The sequence below is a fragment of the Sus scrofa genome, chromosome 14 (genome assembly GCF_054392235.1).
Source record: "Sus scrofa isolate SSC_HxYL_T2T_F1_AM1 chromosome 14, Sscrofa_HxYL_maternal_Yorkshire_Landrace_v2.0, whole genome shotgun sequence".
NCBI classification, from domain to species: Eukaryota; Metazoa; Chordata; class Mammalia; order Artiodactyla; family Suidae; genus Sus; species Sus scrofa.
The window spans coordinates 134885706-134907041 of NC_139396.1; the positions used below are offsets into that span (position 1 = coordinate 134885706).

The 21336-nt window shown below is 54.6% G+C and overlaps 2 protein-coding genes across 3 annotated transcripts in view; both read left to right on the forward strand.

Annotated features, from left to right (window-relative positions):
* Positions 1–2289: 2289 nt before the first annotated feature.
* TLX1 (T cell leukemia homeobox 1) lies at positions 2290–8634 on the forward strand. Of its 2 annotated transcripts, none has more exons than XM_084995249.1 (3): positions 2290–3132; positions 5148–5385; positions 7586–8634. In XM_084995249.1, exons 1-3 carry the CDS (start codon positions 2556–2558, stop codon positions 7806–7808), a joined length of 1038 nt encoding a protein of 345 aa, XP_084851375.1. In that variant the 5' UTR covers positions 2290–2555; the 3' UTR covers positions 7809–8634. The 2 variants fall into 2 exon arrangements, with proteins under 2 accessions (XP_084851375.1, XP_020928759.2); XM_021073100.2 differs by having other exon boundaries at positions 2424–3132; positions 5184–5385.
* A 3300-nt stretch (positions 8635–11934) lies between these two features.
* The window catches only part of LOC110256659 (uncharacterized), a 66149-nt gene continuing 56747 nt past the window's right edge, over positions 11935–21336 (forward strand). Inside the window, exon 1 of the mRNA XM_084995257.1 lies at positions 11935–12111. Coding sequence (XP_084851383.1) covers positions 12029–12111 — 83 coding nt within the window. The 5' untranslated portion in view covers positions 11935–12028. The remainder of the gene's footprint in view (positions 12112–21336) is intronic.

Here is a 21336-nt window from a genome sequence, read left to right on the forward strand (position 1 = left end):
AATAGAAACTTTGTATGCATTTGCAGCCAATTCCCACTCTCCGCTTCCTCCAGCTCCTGGCAACCCCTAAACTACTTTTTGCCTCTATGGGTTTGCCTCTTCTGGATTGTTCATATAAAAGGAATCATACACTATGTAGCCTTCATGTCTGGCTTCTTTCACTTAACATGTTTGATATGTTCTTCCATGTTGTAGCACAACCAGGACTTCTTTCTATTAACTTCACAGGGTTTTGATTCTTAAATGAGATCAATGTGGTGTGGTGCCTGAAACATAATAGTTTCTCAGTAAAACATTTATGTTTATCTCTGCTTTAGTTCCCTCAAGATAAGATGCAGGAAAGAAACTCATTCAGGCTCAAACAACTTCCAAAGAAAGTTCTGGAACCTCCTGGGTAGATAGAGGAGTAGCACCCCAACTGGGTGGGTGGAGAGGAGAGAACTGGCAAGGGAATTGAGCTCTCTCTCATGTTTCTGCTTAGTGTTTACAAAAGTTTCATTTCTGGACTTGTTGTGAGCCTTCGTCCACCTGCCTGGAGCCCAGGCCAGGTTTTCCCCATAGGGATGTGCTTCCAACCAGCAGCCAGGCTTGAAGGCCAACCTATAAAAGCAAGTCAAAGCCAGCTCCTCCATCTTGATCAAGTCACTAGCCTCTGTGAATTTTGGTTCCCTTGCATCCATAAAATAGGGATAATACTCAACTTGAAGAGTTGGTGTAGAGTTCACAGTGTTTTCCATGACACTACCATGCAGCTTACTGTATTTGCTTCTTTGTTTGTTGTCTCACCCATTCTATGGAATTAAGCTCCATGAAGACAGGAACTTGGTTTCATTCACTGCTGTTTTCCCAGTGCCAAGAACAGTGACTGACACATAGTAGGTACTCAACAAAATATCTGTTGAATAAGGAGGTTCTTTCATTCATTATTTACCCAAGATGAGTCTATTTTGTGGGGTGGAGCTGTACTCCACAGGTGGCAACAGAGATATGTGAGCCATCTCTGCCTCCAAGGCGGTCCCTTCAGGTCAAAGTAACAGACCTGGCCAAAGCAAATAGATTGCAAATAGGTAGACCATGAGCCTTCACATTCTAGCATCTTGCCTGATATCAGGACAATCCCTCCCTGAAGGCCTACTGAATCTGAAATAGACTAGAAATAGATCCCAAGTGATCCAACCTGTGCCCTTCCCCGGGCTTGGCTCCTGGGAGGGAGCGGACCTTTCTCTACATAGAGAGGGAAAGAGAGGAAGCAGAAAAAGGGAGTTTCCTTCTTCTCTCCTGGGCTCTAAGCCAGTCAGCCACAGGCAAAACTTTGAAAAGGCCTAAATTTGTCCTGGATGCACTTCCCTGATCTTGATCCCACCATCCCCAGCCCCCACTGCTTTAAGCTCCTGGGCCTCCACCCTTAGATTCCAGAAATAAGAAAATAACTCCTTCCCTTCACTACAATCCAAAGATTTCTTGTTTGGAATAGTCAGCCCCAGGCCAGTTGCTAGATGGAAGCAATCTGAATTCATTCACATACAGTGGGAACCACTTCTTGAGGCTTCTGTCTATTTGAAAGGAAAAGGGGACTCTTGAGGCCTGGGCATCGCAGCAGCAGCAGGCCCCAAGTCAGCTGCCTTGACTTGTACCTGCCTTTCAGGAAGTCTCCCCTCTCTCAGTTTCTCTAAACAGGCTGAGTTGGGGCGGTTGCTGACTTTTCAACAATATCTAGGCAGTTGTTCATAGGCCTGTATTTTAAAGGACAAGGCTGAACTGACCTTCCTGCCTTGGGGGCCTGGGTGCCATACCCAAAGAGTAGACAGTTTTCTACTTTCTAACAACCCAAACCTGAAGCTTGGAGTAAGACCTCTAGTTGACAGGTGCTTCCGGGCTGAGCCCTTGGGGAGATTCTCCGCTAGCACAGAGACACCCCTTCCGCAGAGGCCTGGTGGGTTGGCCCCTCCACCCAACCCTAACTGAGGGGAGGGGTGGCTCCTGCCAGGCTCTGACCTCCACCTCCTTGGGTCCATCTGTCTATTGGTCTCGGAAGTGGCAGCCTCCTATTCTTTCTCTTTCTCCTTTTAGTCTCTAGTTCGTCTTTTCTCTCTCTTTGTGAACTAATTCTCTGAAGCTCGGTCTCACTCCCTCCGTCCGTCTCTGACTCCTACATCTGCCTCGGCTCCAGGCTTCCCTCGCCCCTTCTCCGCCCCTCCCCCGCGCTGTCATTCACCCCGCTCCTCTCCGCGCACAGCCAATGGAGAGACCCGGCCGAAACGGCTAGGCTAGCTCGCACCGGGCTTTTTCGCCTGGTGATTGATGTCCCAGAGTCAACAGCGAGCGAGGAGCCGAAGAGGGGAAGGAGCAAGCGGAGAGGGGAGGAATACGGCGCCCCCTCTCTCCTTCCCCTCCCCCCCTACTTTAGCCCTTCTGCGCACTTCGCCTGGGTCTCCACGCAGCCAGGAGCCGCTGCCGCCTCCGCGCCGCTGCGCGCTGCCCCCGAGTCAAGCAAGCACAGCGAGTGCCGCCGCCCAGGCCCCCCGCCCCTCGCGGGGCCGGGGTCGGGGGCCAGCATGGAGCACCTGGGTCCGCACCATCTCCACCCGGGCCACGCGGAGCCCATCAGCTTTGGCATCGACCAGATCCTCAACAGCCCGGACCAGGGCGGCTGCATGGGGCCCGCTTCGCGCCTCCAGGACGGAGAATACGGCCTTGGCTGTTTGGTTGGAGGCGCCTACCCTTACGGCGGCGGGGGCCCCGCGGCCGGGGCCGGGGCCGGGGGCGCAGGAGCCTATGGCGCCGGAGGCCCGAGTGGACCCGGTGGCCCGGCGGGCAGCAGCGGCGGCGGCGGCGCCTGTAGCATGGGCCCGCTGGCCGGATCCTACAACATGAACATGGCCTTGGCGGGCGGTCCCGGTCCCGGCGGCGGCAGCGGGAGTGGCGGCGGCGGGGGGGCACTGAGCGCTTCGGGTGTGATCCGGGTGCCCGCGCACAGGCCGCTAGCTGGAGCAGTGGCCCACCCCCAACCTCTGGCTACCGGCTTGCCCACCGTGCCCTCTGTGCCTGCTGTACCGGGGGTCAACAACCTCACTGGCCTCACCTTCCCCTGGATGGAGAGTAACCGCAGATACACAAAGGACAGGTTCACAGGTGAGTCCGGCCGGCGCGCGTCCCGCCTGGCCGCGGCCTGGGCTCTGCTGTACCCTCGCTCGGCCCGGCTCCCCGCAGCCCCCTCTGCGCGCCAGGTCACTCAGCTCCTCTCAGCTCTTTCCCCAAGTTCAGCCGCCCACCACGTTTGTAAGCTCGCTGATTCGACTTGCTGGAAGACTTCTCCCAGCCTGGGCCCCTTTCCGTCGCTCCCGCAGGACCCTTTCTCTGAGAAGCTCTCCTATATTCCACCCCGGAGTCCCTGGGCCCGGTCAGGCGGAGGGAAGGGATATATAGCTTCGGGACTACCCTCTGCCGGCATTTGGGGCTCAGGAATCTCGGAGAAAAGGGCGCGATGTGAACTGTTTCTTCCGTCCCGGCAGACGTTCTTTGGCCGAGGCGGCGAGCCCCAGAAACAGACGCAAAGGAAAACAGGTTCCCCATCTCCCGTCCCCCTCACATACACTCCCCCCAAACACACACACACACACTTCGCGCTCCGAGGTCCAGTGCCCGTCGCGCTGCCGGGCCGGGCAGAGGCCTGGAGCTGGAGTAAAGCAGCAGAGCCAGCGGGCCCTTCTTCCCGGACTGCGGGTTCCATCTGTCCGGGTCAGTAGCAGCGCGAGGCGGAGCCGCCCACTTCGTTTCCGTTCTGTCTCTGCTCGGCGTTTTCCCCTCTGGGCCCAGCCCTGTCCCCTCCTGCGTGAATAATGCACTGGCCAGACCCGCGATCGATTGGTAGCCGAAAGAACTCCAGGGACGGTTATGCACTCGGCGGTGGCCGCCTGCCTCCCGCTCCATGCCTTCCTCTGCTCTCCCTCCGCTCCCGCTTCCGCTCATGGCACTGAGCTCTTTGGCTCCTGCGCGGGCCCCTTTCCCTGGCCTCACCTCCCGCCGCCCTTAACATTCCCTGGATCCGAGACTAGCATCCTCCCGCCGGGCCAGGCCCTCAAGCCCTCTGGGAAGCAGCTACAAGTAGAGCTTGGGTTCCCAGACCGGCCTTAGAGGAAGCCAGAGTCAAGAGGGGGCTGCTGACTGACAACGACCTGGGGCTCCCACCGTGCTGCGGCTCCAGGGCCCAACGGTGGAAGGGGAATAGGCAGCTTAGAGCTAGACCCTGGGCTAGCTCCTGTTCCAGCTTTGGAACCTTGGCCCAGACTCTGGATCTGTGGCAAAGTTGGGGCTGAGGGAAGCACAACAGCCATTCTGCTCTGGGCCTCCAGAAGGGTCCTGTACTTCAGGGGCCCCAGCGACCCAACCCAAGTCCTCTCAGGCCTGAGGAGGCTGCGGTTAGTGCCTTCTCCCACTTCCCCCACCCAGGCCATGTTGGTCTTAAAGGGTTCTAATGGAACCTTCCTCCCCCTGCCTCCCAGTTTTGAGCCCACTGGGCCTGGGTCTCTGGCAGAATGGTACTCCACGGAGCCTACCTAGGGGAGCCACAGCCTGCCCTAATCTTGCTCCAGGCCTGAAGAAGGTTCTGAGGGAGTTTATGGCTGTCGCCTTGTGCATTTGTCTGTGTGCCTGTGCTTGTCTGTGTGTCAGCTTGTTTGAGTGTATAGATCTATAATTTGCCCCTGTTGTATGTGATGTGTCCATCTGTGTATGTTGCTGTCTGCTGGAGCTCAGCAGGACTCAAGACCCAGAGCCTTGACCAAGGATGGCCTCTTACTGTTGGGCAGCTTCTCTGAGGCTGGTGGCCTGGGGCTATGCGGTGGGGGTGGGGGACTGCGACCTTTAACTCACCTCAGACATGCCCCTCAAGGAGGCTGTGCTGTGTCTGATGGGCACGTGGGAGCCGAGGGCTATGGAGGCCTCTGTGGTGTCAGCATCGGCGTCGCCCTGGCGGGCGGGTGGGGGCCATTTCACGCCATGGGCTTGGAGCTGAGGGCTGACAGGAGAACTACAGCCCCGCTCTTGGGGTCTAGCCGCTGCACTTGCTGACTCGCGGGGTGTCGGGCCTGGGACGCCTCCTGACGCTCTGCCGCTTGCCTCTGCCGTCTGTCTGTCTCCCGCTCCAGTGGCCCTCTCACCCTTCACTGTAACACGCCGTATAGGTCACCCCTATCAGAATCGGACGCCCCCCAAGAAGAAGAAACCGCGCACGTCCTTCACACGCCTGCAGATATGCGAGCTGGAGAAGCGCTTCCACCGCCAGAAGTACCTGGCCTCGGCCGAGCGCGCCGCCCTGGCCAAGGCGCTCAAAATGACCGACGCGCAGGTCAAAACCTGGTTCCAGAATCGGCGGACTAAGTGGAGGTGAGCGCGCGGGACGGGTGTGGCTGCGGGCGGCGCAGTGTCGGGCTCCGGGCCTCTCTCCGGGTGCTCCCTCCCTCGCCGCTTTCCGAGGATTCTGGTTCGGAGGAGCGGGCTGCTTCTCTAGGCTCCCGGGGAGCAGGAAGCAACCATGGCCAGTGACGGACTGGGGCCGGAGAGCCCCGGCTGTCTTGCTTTCTGGCTTTCTGGCCGGCACACTCATTGCCTGTGTAGACGCTGCTCGTCTCCGCCGCTGCTTGGGGAAACCTCCGGGTTTGAGCACAATTTGCGCAGTCCGGGCTTCCCTGATCAGTGAGTCCTAAGGGACTATTTGTTTGCGCAAACTTATACATACAGAGATGCCTCCTCTGTCCCAGAGCCTGGAGGCAGGATGGCACTCGCTCTGCTTCTGCGTCCCAGCCGGGGCTCCCGCTAGAGCGTCTGGGGCCCCAGACTGTGGGTCTGGGCCCTGCTAACTCCTTCCTCCCCCAGACGTCAGGCCTGGGCGCAGCGGGTCCCCCACCCGCCAAGGGGAAAATCAATCAGTGCCGGCTGCGTCGGGGTTTTGGAGGGTCCCACTGAAAGGGGGATCAATGAGGAGCAGATGGGTGTGTAGGGGGGAGGAGAGAGAGAGAGGACTTTCTCTTCTCTGGTCACACACCAACAACTACACTCATTCACCCCCTCACAGGCGCTTCCTCTGTTTGCACCCTCTTGCACCCTTGCACCCTCCTGCACTTCTGGCCTGCATTCTTGGCTCCACGCACTCCAGGAGTTTCTTGCTAGCTCAGACGTCAGGGGGGAGAGCATAGAGTCTGGGCGAAGTCCCCGGCGCCGGCTGGGGCGGGCCTGGGGCCGGAGGAAGGAATTGGAGTTTCCTCTTTTTCTGAATGAAGGCAAGGAATCTGCCCGGGATTCCGCCGCTGTGGCCACAAAGGAAGCCACTGCCCCTCGAGTCTGCTACCCACCCCCCACACACATTCCTGCCAGTGGGGAAGGGCTGGAGGACGAAGGTCCAGATTTTGGGAAAGCTAAAGAGGGAGTAAGGTCTGGGGGAGGTGGGCGCGGGTATGTTCCCAAGACCCACCTAGTAGCCTAGGGGAGGGGAAGAGGGTCACTGAGAAAAACAGAGTAGCAAGCTTAGGGAAACCGACACACAAGGTGGAGGGAAGACAGACTCCCCACCCAGGGAGAAGAGGAAAACCAGCCAGTCCAAAGAGGTCTTATGTATAATAAAGGAAAGCAATGGAGGTTTAAAACTTTCTATTTAATTTCAAACCAATTCCCTTAAATTCTGAGAGAAAGGAGGAGTAGGGTGAGAGAAAACAGGAGATAAAAGCACAAAGCCTAAAAGGAGAGAAATAGTTTGAAATGTGGGCAAGAAGAAGAGGAGAGACAGACACACAGATAGGAAAGGCTAGAAGGGGCGGCGGGAAGAAGGCCGGTGGCCGCCGCTGGGAGAGGCCCTTGCTGGCTTCGCTCGGCTTCATCGATCGCCTACAAATTGCTTCTGGAGGCCCCGGGGACTCCCATTAGGTCTGTCCACCTTAGAGACAGACGTTTGATCTCAGTTGACGGGGTGGAGGGGAGGCATTAAATGGAATAAGTGAGTCATTGCCTCCCTGGACCGCCGCAGAGGAAACCGGCTGGTCCGTTGAGTCCCAGCAGGGCACGGGGCTCAGCGCAGGAGGTCGAAAGCCTGGTGCAGAGGGAAAGGGGAGAAGAGGGGTCTGTCAGAAAAGCTCGTGTCCACTGGCCCTTGCCTCTTCCCAGTGCTGGTGGGGAGAGTAAGGCCCTTCAGGCTTGGGAAGGCGCCTGGTCGCCCTCGGGGCAGAGGAGAGGAGAGACGAGAGAGAGAGAGAGACGAGACGCTACCCTAGCCCTGGCTGTGTCTTCCGGGACTAGTGAGGGTGTGGGGCTTTGCATGGAAATGGGGAGCCCCAGCTACCTGGGCCTGGCAGGTTTTCCCACAGCTTTCCTGGGATACCCCCCATCTATTTTTGGGGCTTCTAGTTTTTGTCAGGATCCCCAAGATAAGGGAATCCATTTAAGGGGCTTCTAGTCTTTGTCAGGATCCCCAAGATAAGGAAATGCATTTAAGGGGCCCAAGCTGAGGTTGAGGGCCTCAAAGGGGAGCATACTCAGCAGGCTGTTTCCAAGGAGCGCCCCCAAAGCGTCGATAACGGCTTGTCCTCCGGTGCAGGCGGCAGACTGCAGAGGAGCGTGAAGCCGAGAGGCAGCAGGCAAACCGCATCCTCCTGCAGCTGCAGCAAGAAGCCTTCCAGAAGAGCCTGGCGCAGCCGCTGCCTGCCGACCCGCTTTGCGTGCACAACTCATCGCTCTTCGCCCTGCAGAACCTGCAGCCCTGGTCTGACGACTCGACCAAGATCACCAGCGTCACGTCCGTGGCGTCGGCCTGTGAGTGACCCGGGCCCATCCAAGGGGTCGCCGAGGCCTGAGAGCCTGGACTCTCGCCCACTCTCCCGCCGCAGACTGCACACAGCAGGGGAACGCCCGCTCCTCCAAACCCGGCGGTAGCGCTCAGGCCGGCGGCCAGCCGTTCTCTTTTCCACAGAAAAGAAGAGCGCCCAGGAAAAGGATGCACGGCCGCCTCCCAGATGCCTATGCGGAACTGTTCAGAGTCTTCTGTTTGCGTCTATTTTATTTTATTCTGATTTTCAACGTGGGGCTGAGAAGCAGGAGAGGTGGTGGAAGAAGAGCCTCTGGGGTCCCTAGATGACAGGATGGGCTGTCATTTAAACTTGCCCTGGGGATAACCCCCCTCTCTGTTTCCCACTCCCTGTCACACACAGATACCCATAGGCCTGCACAGAGGTGATTTTACTGTCCCCCCAGTGTCACTCCACAGCCACACACAGGGAACCTATGGCAGGGTGGCACGCGCACACAGGGCCATAGCCTTCACTCCCTTCACCCTTACTATCAGGCATAGTCCAGGGGTGACCCAGATTCATTCTGAACAGCATGGCACTTCTCACAAACACACTGTGACACACCATCGCACACACAAGAGCCACAACAGCGTCACTTGGCCTGCCAGGCCCCCATCACACACTCTAGCCAAACCCAGGTACGCACAGGCAGGTTTCCACACAAACTCAGCCTATTTCTCTAGATCCTGTTTGGGGGGGGGGTTAAGTTATGCACTTATAAGGTGTTTTCTGTGTAACCATTTTATAAAGTGCTCGTGTAATTTATGTGGAAAAAAAAATAAAACCCTCCAGATCCGGAGTCAAGGCTGCCTGCTCCTTGCTGAGCCCAGCACCTTGCAGCTCCTTGGGCTTGACGTGGGCTAGTGCACATAGGTCAGCCACTGGTGTCTAAGTTTGAGGGACATCTTGAGCCCAGGTCATATAGACTCTGGAGAGAGGAAAAAAAGAGGGGGGAGAAATGGCAGTCCTGAGGAAAGTTGGGAGAATCAGGCTTTTCTGGGACAGCCAGTGCTTGAGAGGATTTGTCTTTGGGAGTGAGAGTTCGGTGTGTGGATTGTGTGTTTGTGATGGTGTGGGCAATCAGCATGTAACTGATAATGAATGTTTGTAAGCGTTCAGTTTGCAGTTGTGCGTGCTTGCTCTGCTTCATTTGCAAATCGAAACTACCATTGTACATATGAATTTGTAGTTATGTGTATGTGTGACCATGTGTGAATGTGGCTGTCTTTTTGGGTAGTTGTGTAATCACCTACTAGTGTTTGTGATTGTGAATGAAATATACGGTAATGTTTGTGAGAGTACATATTACTTTCTGTTATGAATCTATTTTTGTGTTAAATATGTGTTTGTGATTGTGTATCGTCTATAACCGTGTGAATGTAATCATGTGTGAGATGTGTATTTTACTGTATATACTTGTGTGGGACAGTATACAGTTGGGGGAGTGAATTAATGGGCAGTGTGGATCGTTGTTTGTGACTGTCCCTGCGGGTGAGTGTGTATGGTGCTGTATAAGTGGCTGCAGTTGTGCACTGGTGGTGTGCATGGTGGTAGGGGTCTAAGGTGGGCTGTTCAGATACGTTGTGGGAGTATCAACATCTGGGAGTTTTGAGGTTCTAGGCCCTTACCTAGCAAGCTGCGTAGACTGGGACACGCTGAGTCGGTAGCCAAGTCACAGTAGATCCTCTTGTGGTGCTCTAAGCAGGACCTCCCAGATCCCAGCACTAGCCAGGCCTAGGAGGGATCTGAAAAACTGACTTCCCAGGGACTTTCAGAGAGGCCCCAGACCACTCCAGCCAGGACCGCAGCCACAGTACACAGCATTCCTCATAACATCTAGCCCCCCCACCTGCTAGATCAATCGTAGGAAAGCACAAAACTGACTTTAAGCCTGCATTTCTGGAAGACCAGGTCGTTGAAGCTTTGGGAAACCTGTCATCCTGGGGTAGTGAGGATAGAAGCGTTTTTCTTTGGGATGGGAGAATGAGAGAACTTTGTGGCTAAAAACTGGAAGAGAGTGGGGTATAAAGTTTGTTTGTGTATGCAGAGCAGTGCACCCAGACTGGGGTTGGGGGAGAGTTATGGAAACCGTCAGAGTCAGTGTCCCTCATCCTGGCCCAGCCTGCCATCCTGGATCTGCCTTATGATATGGGGCCAAAGCACAGTAACCTCTAACCCAAGGAGGCCCAAGGGAAAATTTTAGCTGGATGGGGAATGGGCAGTATTCATTCATTCCTCATCTATGGCCCCCTTGGAGCAGGATCTGGGGTGGGGGGGAGGGGAGGTGTCTGGGGCCAAGGGATTTCCCTGCTGCCACCCCCCTTATGCCCATCTAGTGACCAGCTCAGGCCCTGACAGACTGTGTGTGGGTCGTGGGGAGAAAGTTCCAGCCTCAACGTCACATCTGTCGTGGATCTCCCACTAGCACCAGTTGCAGTATCCTGTATCAGGTGAAGCGAAATCTGGAAATGGCCTCTTGGAACTGCAGAATTCAGCTCCTTCTGCCGGGCAGGTCTGACTGTTTCTCCCCTCCTGCTGAAACTGAACCTTTTTAGTCCAGTGCAGTCTCCTCCATTTTCATCTTAACCCACCTTCAGTGCCTGCCGCTGGCACTATTCCAAAATCACCAACCCAATCCTTGCGACCCCTTCAAGAAGCTGGGCACCAGGAGGCTCCTGGGTATTTGCTGGCTGCAGACTAGCCCAGTTGAGGAGCTGAGGCAGGAGTGGCAAAAAGCTGCCCCACCCAAACTCACCCCCCCCAACCCAGCTCTGACGTCCGGCTCTTCCCACCACTCCCTCGCCCCCTATTGCAAGACAAAGGCAGGCAAAATTAGGCATAACACATCTCCTCCCCAAAATAATCTCCTACCTCACCCGATCTTCGCAAACAGCCTAGGGTCTCACAACCTCGGCCCCGCAGCTCTCCGACCCTGCCTGGCTGGTCGAGGACTCACGCGATGTGGGCATCCTATGCCAGATCCCGAGCCCTGGGGCCCTGGCGCCCATCGTGGGAGGCCACCCAGCTCCACGTTCCGGCTCCCGGCTCCCGGCTCCTGCGCACGCCCGCTCCCAGCAGTCGCTACTGGCCCGGGTCGCGCGCTTTCCCGGGGCCCCTCCCAAGCGCCCAGGCCGCCCCACCCGGGGGAGGCGTCGGGGGGGCGCACACTCCCCGGGGCACTGGGGCCCTCGGTGCCGAGGGGCGGCGCGCGCCTCCCCTCTCTCTGCCGGGAATTCGTTGGGACCGAATCTCGCCGAATCCCGCGTCGGCCGAGGGCTGCGGCGGGGAAAGGCCGGATGGCGGCTGGGGCTCGCGCACCCTGTCCCCAGGGGAAGGAGGCTGGAAGGGAGGGGGGTGCCAGAGTCACTGTCAGGGCCAACTACCCTCAGCAGAAAGCTCACAGCTCCAGGCTTGCCTCCGCCTCGGACGGAAATGGTCATCTCTGTTCAAAAATAGAAAAGGAACAAATTATCGGAATAATGGTGTGTCGAGGTGCGGGTAGAGAAGAGGAATTAAGGAACCTGCCTGGGCAGAAAGTCCCGCTTCATTCTTTGGCTTGAGTGAGCTGACTGCATTGACCAAATTCCTCGGTGAATGAGCCCCTATAGCCTGCTCAGACCTGGTGCAGCCCAGCGGGGTGGCTGAGTGAGTGGTGGCCTTCTGGGGCCCAGAAACTCATGCAGGGGTGGGGTCCTTGAGGCCCCTACTGTGCCGCCGCCGTGTGGCACACAGGGAATCTGGCTCAACCTGTTAACTATAATAGCGGCTTTGTGTGGCAGGATCTGTGCTCGGGGGCTTTGTGGACTCGGCCTGAGCACTGCCTTGTGAAGCCCCCACTGCGTCCTCAGACTCAGATGGGCATCTTGTTTATGGGGTGAGTGACTTGCAGGTGGGCAGGTCTGTTCCAGGTGTATGAGACAATTAAATAGGGGCCCTCCAGGCTGTGCAGAACTGGAGCAGCTGGGACTCAGAGGCCACGCTGGCGGTGACGGGGAGTTGTGGCCCCAGGGGCTGCCCTGAGAGCCCTCAGGCCAGATGCTGGAGGAACCGCCCCCGCTCCCTCCCACCCCCATTCCTGCTGCTCTGCTTACATCCTCTCACACACTTCTCAAGATCGCCTCTCAGACCCTGCTCCTAGGCAGCATCTCACTCTGCTAGGCCTTTACAATCAGCTCCAGAGTTTGGAGCCCCGGATGCCAGCCTGGGCAACTAACAGGAGCTGCCTGCGCTTCCCTCCGCCCCCAAGGCTGGAATCCGCTGCCCAGTGTCGGTCAAGGTAGGCCCCTGGCACCGCCCACCTGCATCCACGCCTGGATTCCTAATCCTGGGGAGTCTGATAGGAATAGGCTGAGTGAGAGCAAGCCAGTTCAGATTTTCCAAGGAGCTCAGAGCAGCCTCAGAAGGTGGCGTGTGCTATGGAGGGGAGGGAGCACGGTGAGTGGCGGGAGAGATAGGAACCCACTTTGTGTTGAGGGATGAGTACAAACTCACACCCTCTCACTCACAGCCTGCATTGCTGCAGACAGCCTCACGTTCCTCCTCCAACTATACAACGACTGCGGTGTGTGATGTTACACAAGGCGAGCCACAAGTGTGCCGTTCTCGCTACAAACACGCACACAAACAATTCCCACTGTTTTCTTCGCAGTGCACCCCACCAAGCGCCTGTGGGTGGTTGCCACGCGGCCACCGCGCGGAGGGCTCTGCTCCCCCAGCCCGGAGGGAGGAGGGTCCAACTCAACTGACGGTCGGCGTGGGGGGTGGAGATTTCCCAGGCCCGCGCTTGGGTTTCCAGCCCCGCCGCTCTGGCGGGCGACGGCACCCCCACGCGCCTGAGGCCGGGCTCGGGGGCTGCGGGCCGCCCTGAATGCCGACCGAAGACCCCAGCCAGGCCCTGAAGGCCCAGCGGCCGCCGCTGCCACCCCGAAGTCTACGGCAATCTGGCCTCCTTGTGTGTGCGAGGAGGTGGCGCGCGGAGCAGGGAGGGGGCGAGGCTCCACTCCCGTGTGCCGCCCCGAGGGGACCTTTGGTAGGAGCTGCTCCGGCCACCTCACGTTTTTCGCGCTGTGGTCCCAGAGCCCAAATATCTTCAGTTCCTGCCCGGGGGAGTCGCCGAGTCCCTAAAGCTGAAGACCCAGAAGCGGGAGCGGGACCTGGAGCTTTGCCACAGAAACGCCGGACAAGTGAGTGCCGGGCGCCCTCTAGGGGCCGCGCGGGGAGGCGCCTCGAGCCGAGGTCCTGGGAGCTTGAGGTGCGAGGGAGCTTGGGGACTGCAGAGGCGGCTGCTACCAGCCCCGGTGGAAATGAATGACGGTAATAACATTAATAAGCGACATTATTGAGCGTTTGCTGAGTTCCAGGCATTACACTAGATTTTAAAAGTATTAATACAGTCCTAACAACCACCTTATGACATAAGTGGTATTTTCATCCCACGTTATGGACAAGGAAAATGGAAGTCCAGAGAAGTTAAGCAACTTGCCTAAGAGCACGCGGATGAAGGGGGGCCAGCATTCCAACCCAGTGCCTAATCCTAGAGCCAGGGTCTTTTCGAAGGGTGGAGAATCCAGGGGAGTTGTGGGTTTGGGGAGGACTCCTCAAGGAATGTCTCGTTTTTTGTGGAAGAAGCTCTTAGCTTAGAGGTCCACCGGGGTTTTACTCCCCCCCACCCCCCCCCAGCTTTGGAAAAATGTTTCCAAGTCGCTGTAGTCCACTGGGCTTCCTCCATCTCTGACTGACCCCCGCTTCCAGGACACACTCTGCAGCACTGCCAGGACGCTGAGACCTTGCCCTTCTCCTTCCCTGCCCCTGTCCAGTGCCCACCAGCCTGGGCTTGCCACCTTCCAGAAGCCCTCCAGAATTGGAAGGGGGTTCTGTATACTTCCACCCCTCCATATTCTGGGTCAGCATGATGGGGCACTCAAACCTGCAGAGAGTTAAAAATAGAAGTGAAGGAATCACACTTTATTAGACAAAGGAATGGAAAACCAGGAGGGAAAATCCTTCCTCTTCTTTTCTATCTGCTCTGTGCAAAACCTGAAGCTGGAAGAGGCTGTCCTGGGCTGGAGAATAAGGGAGCAGGCTGGGATGGGTTAGGAGGATTCAGCCTGAAGGTCAGAGAGTTGGCGAGGGGGGGGGGGGGGGGGACTTATGCCGACCTTTTAAACAGTATTCATTTGGAATAAAAAAAGAGAGAAAGGTCTGCCCTTCCTCCTCCCACCGAGTGGTAGGGGAAATGGGGGTAGGGACAGTGTCCCTGGAGAGGCTCTTTTATATACAATATAAGGTGTATTCTTTTATATAAATTGCACCTGACAGTCTCAAACTTTAAGGCATATAAGAAACACTGGGAAACCTTGTTAAAATGTAGATTCTCATTCATAATGTCTGGGGTGGGGCCTGAGATTCCAGATTTAGAACAGGCTTCCTGTGGTGCTGATTCTACTTCAAGGATCAAAGTCTTAAACTACTACCCTCTGTCTGAGATCTAATCCTGGGTTCTCAAGCTTGCCTGTTGGATATGGCCTGCGGTCTTATTTTATTTGCCCGAGGGTATGTTTCCATTTTACTTACATAAAGGAAGACTACAGACACAGTTGATACCCTCGGATTCACTCTCCAGCCTGCCACAGGCCTCACCACTCCGTTATCTTATGTCCTGTTCCTTCCCTGTTACCTGCATGGCCCCTCTCTTCCCTCATTCCCTCTTCCTTCTGCACTTGTCCCTCTTTCTAAAATTCTCTTTCACTCCCAGGCAGCTGCTGAGGTGGCTTTGGACATCAGCCTAGGTTTTGAGCTCCGCTTCTCTGCTTTCTAACCTTGGGCAAGTTAATTAAATTTTAGGAGTCTGCAGTTTCCTTGCTCAATATACAGGGCCAATCTTTCCTCAGATCACAGAAGTGATTAAGGACATAAAGCAAGTAAAAACGTTTGGCTCTTCTCCGGTGCTCCGGGAGTGGCACTGGGAGCCCCAGGGTGGCTTGACCTGGTTTTTCTGAGCGCTGGGCCCTGTGTGGATCCTACAAACTGTAGGGCCCCCACCCTCCCCACCCCCTTGATTTCCAGGCTAAAGTCATGTGGCCTCTCTTTCCCTCCACAGCGTTTCAAAGGGAGGCTTACTGTGTATTTAGGTGCTTCCCCGCCCTTCCTCTAAACAAGGAGCAGATTAGGGAGCCCCGTGTTCATAGGCACCCAGCTATCCGGGGGCGGGGCGGGCCATCGGAGTGAGAGTACAGACCCCATGCAGATGGGTGGAGACTCAAGGGAGGGAACCCAGGTGAAGACTGGCCCAGCCCTAGAGGGGCAGGCTGCTGCTGGGTGGGGCTGCTGCAGAGCAGTGTCCACCGCAGTCCCTAGCCACACAAACCTCCACATGTGCTCAGAGGCATGGCACTGGCCTCTCTCTGTTTCAAGCTCTCTGGCTGGGTCTCAGGCTGACCCGTGTGTCTACACGGGGGGACAGTCTTGCCTTAGGTCTACACATTTACCCACTCCTTCCCACTAGATCTTTGCTAACACAACAGCTGCTGTCCCCAGATCTCACCCTCATGTTTGTCTCCAGTCCTGGGAATGCAGCATCGCAGGCATTCACCCACCTGTTCCTAGGTGGCCACAAGGCCACACCTGACTGCATGTAGACTCAGGGGTGGCTCATAGGAATCTCCAGGTTCATAGGAAGACACTTAGGGGCCTTCACAGAGTCCACCCACCAGTTGACTTGCTGTTGGGGAAAACCAGCTCTTTCGTGTGGGCACACTTATTCAGGAGGCCAGCCTGGGAGCTCACAGACACACAGTGGTACCCTGGAACCCACTTCTACCCACAGGCTCCTCCTTCTCTCCCTTTCGAATCTCAGGCCAGAAATTGGGTGCTTTCTGGTCAGCCCAGGGGTGGCATGGTAGCTGCACTGGGGTGGATTCTGCATGTTGGTGGGCAGGAAGAGAGGAGAGGACTGTTTATTAACCCCACAGAAGCCCTGGGTCAACTCTGTGTCCTCAACTACTGTCCTAGGGGAGAGCGAAGTGCCGGCCAGCCCCTGTGCACAGGGGGTCTGGGACAGAAGGCGACCTGATTCCAGTTTATAGCACTTGTGCACACCACCCACCCTAGATCGGTCCAGTGGAAGAGGTTTCTAGCCTAGAGAAAGTGACGGGTCGGTGGTCCATGAGATGATGTTTCTTCACATTGGGCGTTGGGGTGGGCTGAAGTGGCAGATTCCTGGAAGGTCAGGGACCTTTGTTTGGCTGCACAAACTGAGAATATTCAGTTCAGGGGACACCCCCTGCAATTCCTCAGGTTTCTGCCCTGGTGTTGGTTCCACTGTTCCCTCCACAATAGCTTGTCTCAGGGTTTCACCGCCAGTTCCCAGGAGTTGCCAGGACTCCAGTGAGCTCCCGCGCCCATCTGTGCTGAGCTGCCCTGTGCTGTGGGGCAGACAACCCAGGGTGGGGAAAGCTCTGGTTCCTATGCCAACGCCCCAAGCCAAAGCTGTGCCCAGGCCAAAAGCTCGACAGAAAGCTCTTTAGGGATGGTTAGTGGGCAACTCGGAAGTGCTCTCCCCAACCACAGGGATCATGGGGGCCAGGCTGCAGGGACACTTGGAGGCAGGGGATGCCAGGTTGGAATTTGTAAGAAATGGGAAAAGGATGAGAAACAGGCTCTCATTTTGAAGCCCCAACCCTGGGGATCCAGTTTGAGAAATGTAAAGAGGTTCTCAGAGAAGAGGGGCGTCTTGTACCACCTTCCCCCCAAACTGGTCCTCTGGGGGTGGAGGGGCTAGGGCCGGGCAGTTGGGAAAAAAACGCAGGCAGCGAATACCGGCCTCCGAGGCGCCAGGGAATCCAGCTGCCTTGCGCTGACCTGAGCCGCAGAGGGCGGCCTGACAGGCAGCACCCTCCAGGGACTCTTGTCTGGGGAGGCGAAATCTGCCATCAGGCTCTCCTGTGGACTTCACTCCTTCCTGGAACCTGAGATCCAAGCCTGGGCCAGAAAGCGCGCGGCGACCTCGCTTTTTCTGCAGCCTCTGCCTGCAGGACTCCCCTCCCCACATCCCACACCCCAGCCCCACCTCCGGAAATTGGGAGAAGTGCGAGACTGGGTAGAGCCCCTAAAGGCGCTGGGCCCTCTGCCTAACCCGGACCTCGACCATTTTGCTCCCGAAGGTTTTAGGTCAGAGACTTGCCAGCAGCGCTCTATCTATGGCACAGGGATCTGCCCAGCTGTAGAAAGCTGAGCACTTGGAAACCAGGGTCCAAGCTGGGCACTTGGAAACTTGGAAAACAGGGTCCCTTGGATCAGGATTCATCCTGTGGCCAGGGGGAGGGTTGCAGGATGAGAACCCAGAAGGAGAAAGGTGTATCTGCCAGTGTACAGATACCTGTGCCTGTCGGGTACAAATAAGCACCATCCTGAGCTGCCTTCTCTCTAGTTCTACCTGCGCCCGGCCCCTGTGGGGCTCCAGGGGAACCTAGGGAGGGCATTAGTCCACTGCAGAGAGATGATGGCCCCAAGGCCCCCCTCTGGAATCAGCCAGCATTATGCCTATCCCCTCCCATCCCCCAATAAGTTCTGCCATGACTTGGCCCAGCTTGCAGCATCCGTGAAGGATTAGGGTAAAGGCAAGGCTGATAGAGAAGTTCAGGTGCTATTCCTTTTTGCTGGGGAGGACACCTTGGGCTCATGTCTTGCTGAGAAACTCTGCTGCAGCTGAGCTGTAGGGCTCATTATGGTGAGCACTGCTGCCTCCTCTTCACATTCCTTGGAACGGCAGAGAATCCCTGGAAAAAGAAGAGCTAACCCAGCCCAGACTGCTCCTCGCAGAGAGCTGAGCCTTCCCTAGTCTTTGCCTTTATGACCTTTGATGCATGAGTAGGAGGAGGAGTGCCAGTCCTTTGAATCTCTGGACCACAGGTCCGGCAGATGTTAACAGCCACCCTAGTTGTCCTGACAAGTGGGTCTTTACTGACCAGAGTCCACAAAAGGGACATGTAGGAAACAGGATCCCTCTCCAGCCAATACTGTCACCTATACACGATTCAGAGATAATTCTCTGCAGAGGAGACTCCCCTTCCTTGAATCCTTGATTTTCTCCATGTCCATCAGTGTGTAAGTCTGGGTTCAGCTAACTCAAGAGAAAAGTTAACTTATTGCAGGGATACTGGGTAGTTTACAGGATCAACAGGAAGGCTGAAGAATTAAGGAAGATTGTTTCAGGAAACACCACAAGATCACACCAGGAAAACCTGATTCGTGCCCTGCTGCTGGCACCTCTGTCACTAGACTCTTGGTGTTGTATCTCTATGTGGACTATTCCAAGTCTCCTTCTTTCTTACTAACTTGAGTCCTTCAGATTCAAAGCTTATGTGGGATCATTCAATTGGCTAAACCCAGGACACATGTAGGCACCAGCTGTCAGAGATGAGGTTTGTATATGAAAGCTAAAACCCTCCCACCGATGTTAACCTTGTTTGGGGAAAGTCTCTCCCATCGGGAAGGGTGTTCAAAAGCCAGGTTTTTAAAAAAGGAAAATAGTAAATGCACTACAGTCCACTCCCTTGGCTGCCCAACATTCACGCATGCACTTCTTTCTAAATTTACAGACTTTTCCCCCATAAAATGCACCCATCCAACATCATGCTACCGTCATTCATACAGAATGCATTTAGCTTGCCCCCCCTCCAGGGAAGCAATTCAAACCCTCATAGCTCTATGTTCAGAATCTTCATTCTTTTCCTCTTCTAAGACTGTTGGAATCCTATCTGGGTATTCTGCACCCTGTCAACCAGGTCAAATTGTAAAATTAATCATCATCATACATAATAATACAATAGCAAGGGAATGAGAATTGGAAGAAGATGCAACTAAGTGCAAATATATAAAAGTCTAACATGATGGAGGGTCAAGAAGAGGTAAAAGCCACTTTCTTTCAGTAATATGAGATCCTATTTTGTATCGCTTCTCCTATTTCCATTCTGTTTCTTTTGTCTTCAACTATCATCTGAGCTGGTTTGCATTCTTTGCCCAGGGGAGAAGCTAGCCTTTATTCCTAAGGGATCTGAGCTTTTGATGGCCCTGACTCTGACAGTTGTACTTAACTTTAACTTTCACTTCCATTAACTTTTTAAACTTTAATTTCCATTAACTTTTACCACTGGACATAACAGCACTAGGAGGCACCCCAGTGGGGCCCCTTGCTTCCATACTTACTTTTGCCTACTGTATAGAGAAAAAGAAAAAACCTGCCTGACCTTGATATTCAGAATTAATTACTCTGGCCAGTCCCATAATCCCCCTTTAACCTGTTCACCATTGGCATGAACAACCAGAAATAACCGAGTACCAATTTCTGCTTACAATTCAGAAAAAATATTGTTTCTCCTGGTGGGAAATTTCTTCCTAACCCTAATCCAGCAGAAAAAAAGAGTCACAAGAAGTGAGCGCCTCGTTGAGTACTTGTAGAAAGTGCTGCTCCTCTTTCTGGACACATGGAATTGGACTATGGGAGAAATAGCATTCTATATTAATCACTAGTCCAACGCATATACCTCATCCTTGAAGTACTGTATCACACAGCCATAAAAAGCTAAGTTGTTCTAAAAAAAAGAGCCCCCAAACACCACGGTTCCAACAAGACAGATTATTTTTCCTCTTACAACCAGGGAAGAGAGATAGCTTTGCTCTACGAACACATCTCAAACCCATGCTGATGAGGAAGCTCTGCTATTTTCAGTAGATGTCTTCCAAAGTTGTTGTTCCTGGCCAGCAGGAAGGAAAGGGTGCAGCAGCTCCAAGGCAGGCTCTATAAGATGACTTGAAAGCTCTACCTATCAGTTCCACTTACATTCCTTTGAGGAGAACTAGCTGCAAGGGAGGCTGGGAAATGTAGTCCCTGTGTGGACAACCATATGCTCCAGAGAAAGGGAGGATGAGTTTGGGTGGGACAAGCCACAGTCTCCACCATTGCATTGATCTGTACAGTCAGCTGCTGCTGGATGATGGCATACATAAGTGAGATTGCTGAATCTCATGAACATTAGCCTGGTTTGTTTTGTTTTGTTTTGTTTTTTTCTTTTTAGAGCCACAACCATGGCATTTGGAAGTTCCTAAGCTAGGGGTCAAATCCGAGCTGCAGCTGCCAACCTATGCCACAGCCTACACTGTGGAATCCAAGCCATATCTGAGACATATACCACAGCTCACGGCACCACCAGATCCTTAACCCACAAAGTGAGACCAGGGAGCAAACCCGCGTCCTCATGGACACTAGTCAGATTCCTTTTCGCGGAGCCATAACGGGAACTCCTCCAGGCTGGTTTTTAAACTGCAAAACGAAATCTTGATGAGAAGCAATATTGGGGAGTTCCCGCAGTGGTGCAGTGTGTTAATGATCCAGATTGTCTCTGTGGAGTCCCTGCTTTGATCCCCGGCCCAGCACAGTGGGTTAAGGATCCAGTGTTGCTGCAGCTGTGGCGTAGGTCGCACCTCCAGCTTAGTTTCTACCCCTGGCCCGGGAGCTTCCATGTGCTGCAGGTGTGGCCATAAAAGAAATAAAGAAAAAGAAAAAGAAGCAATATTGTATGGGAAACCAGAAAATTTTAAGGCATAGACTAAATTCACGGGTGATAATATTGGCAGACACTTGAAGCTCAGTGAAGGCCTATCTGAACCTTCTACTAGATCCCTCCCTGGTCCCCTGCGGTTATAGAATAGTAGAGGGGACTTGGGGTTGATCGCAGCTTCTGATAAATTGGGCACTTTGCTGTGGTGGTAACCAGGTTATCTTTGGTGAGATGTCGAGTTCATGTATAGGTTTTGTTTCAGTCTTGGGTCCATTTGTTTGGGAGAAGATTGAGCAGGCCCTGGAGTTCCCTGGGGAAGGAGACTCAGATCCAGGGTGCATTATTGTGTCCATGTGATTATCAAGAACATGTTTTATAGTAGGCGGATTTTGTTACACAATTTCATAAAATATGAATATTTTCACACTCTATATCCATCCCCAAAGATTCTTCCTTTTGTTTTTTCTTTTCATTTCCTTAACCCAGGTCTTTAATCTCATTCCTTTCAAGTCCTTGAGCATCTGTCTAAAGCACCAGCCACTGCCTGTACATTCACTGCAGATCCTTGCCTCGGGCCATCTCCTGTCTGCAGACAGCGAGCCACAAAATATACTGTTTAACATTCTGCCCCACTGGGAGGATTTCTTTTCTCTGTTGTTTTGCAGAGCCACCCCCGAGTGGGACTGTACAGAAATGGTCTGTTGCTGGCCAGGGTTGGTGTGTTGCACTATAATCTGGACTTGAAATGTTTCTTTCTCCATCCTCTGATGTTAGGGCGTCCCCCCTGAGAGCCCAGATGTGGAATGAGGGTGGAATATCGTGGTAGATGTGAGGGCGAAGCAAGTTGGCTTCCTGTGGTGAAAGGTTCAAGGAGGTATTCACTCTCAGGGTCATACAAGCACCAGGTCAGCATCTGAGTGAACGTTTCCGTAAACTTTACATCG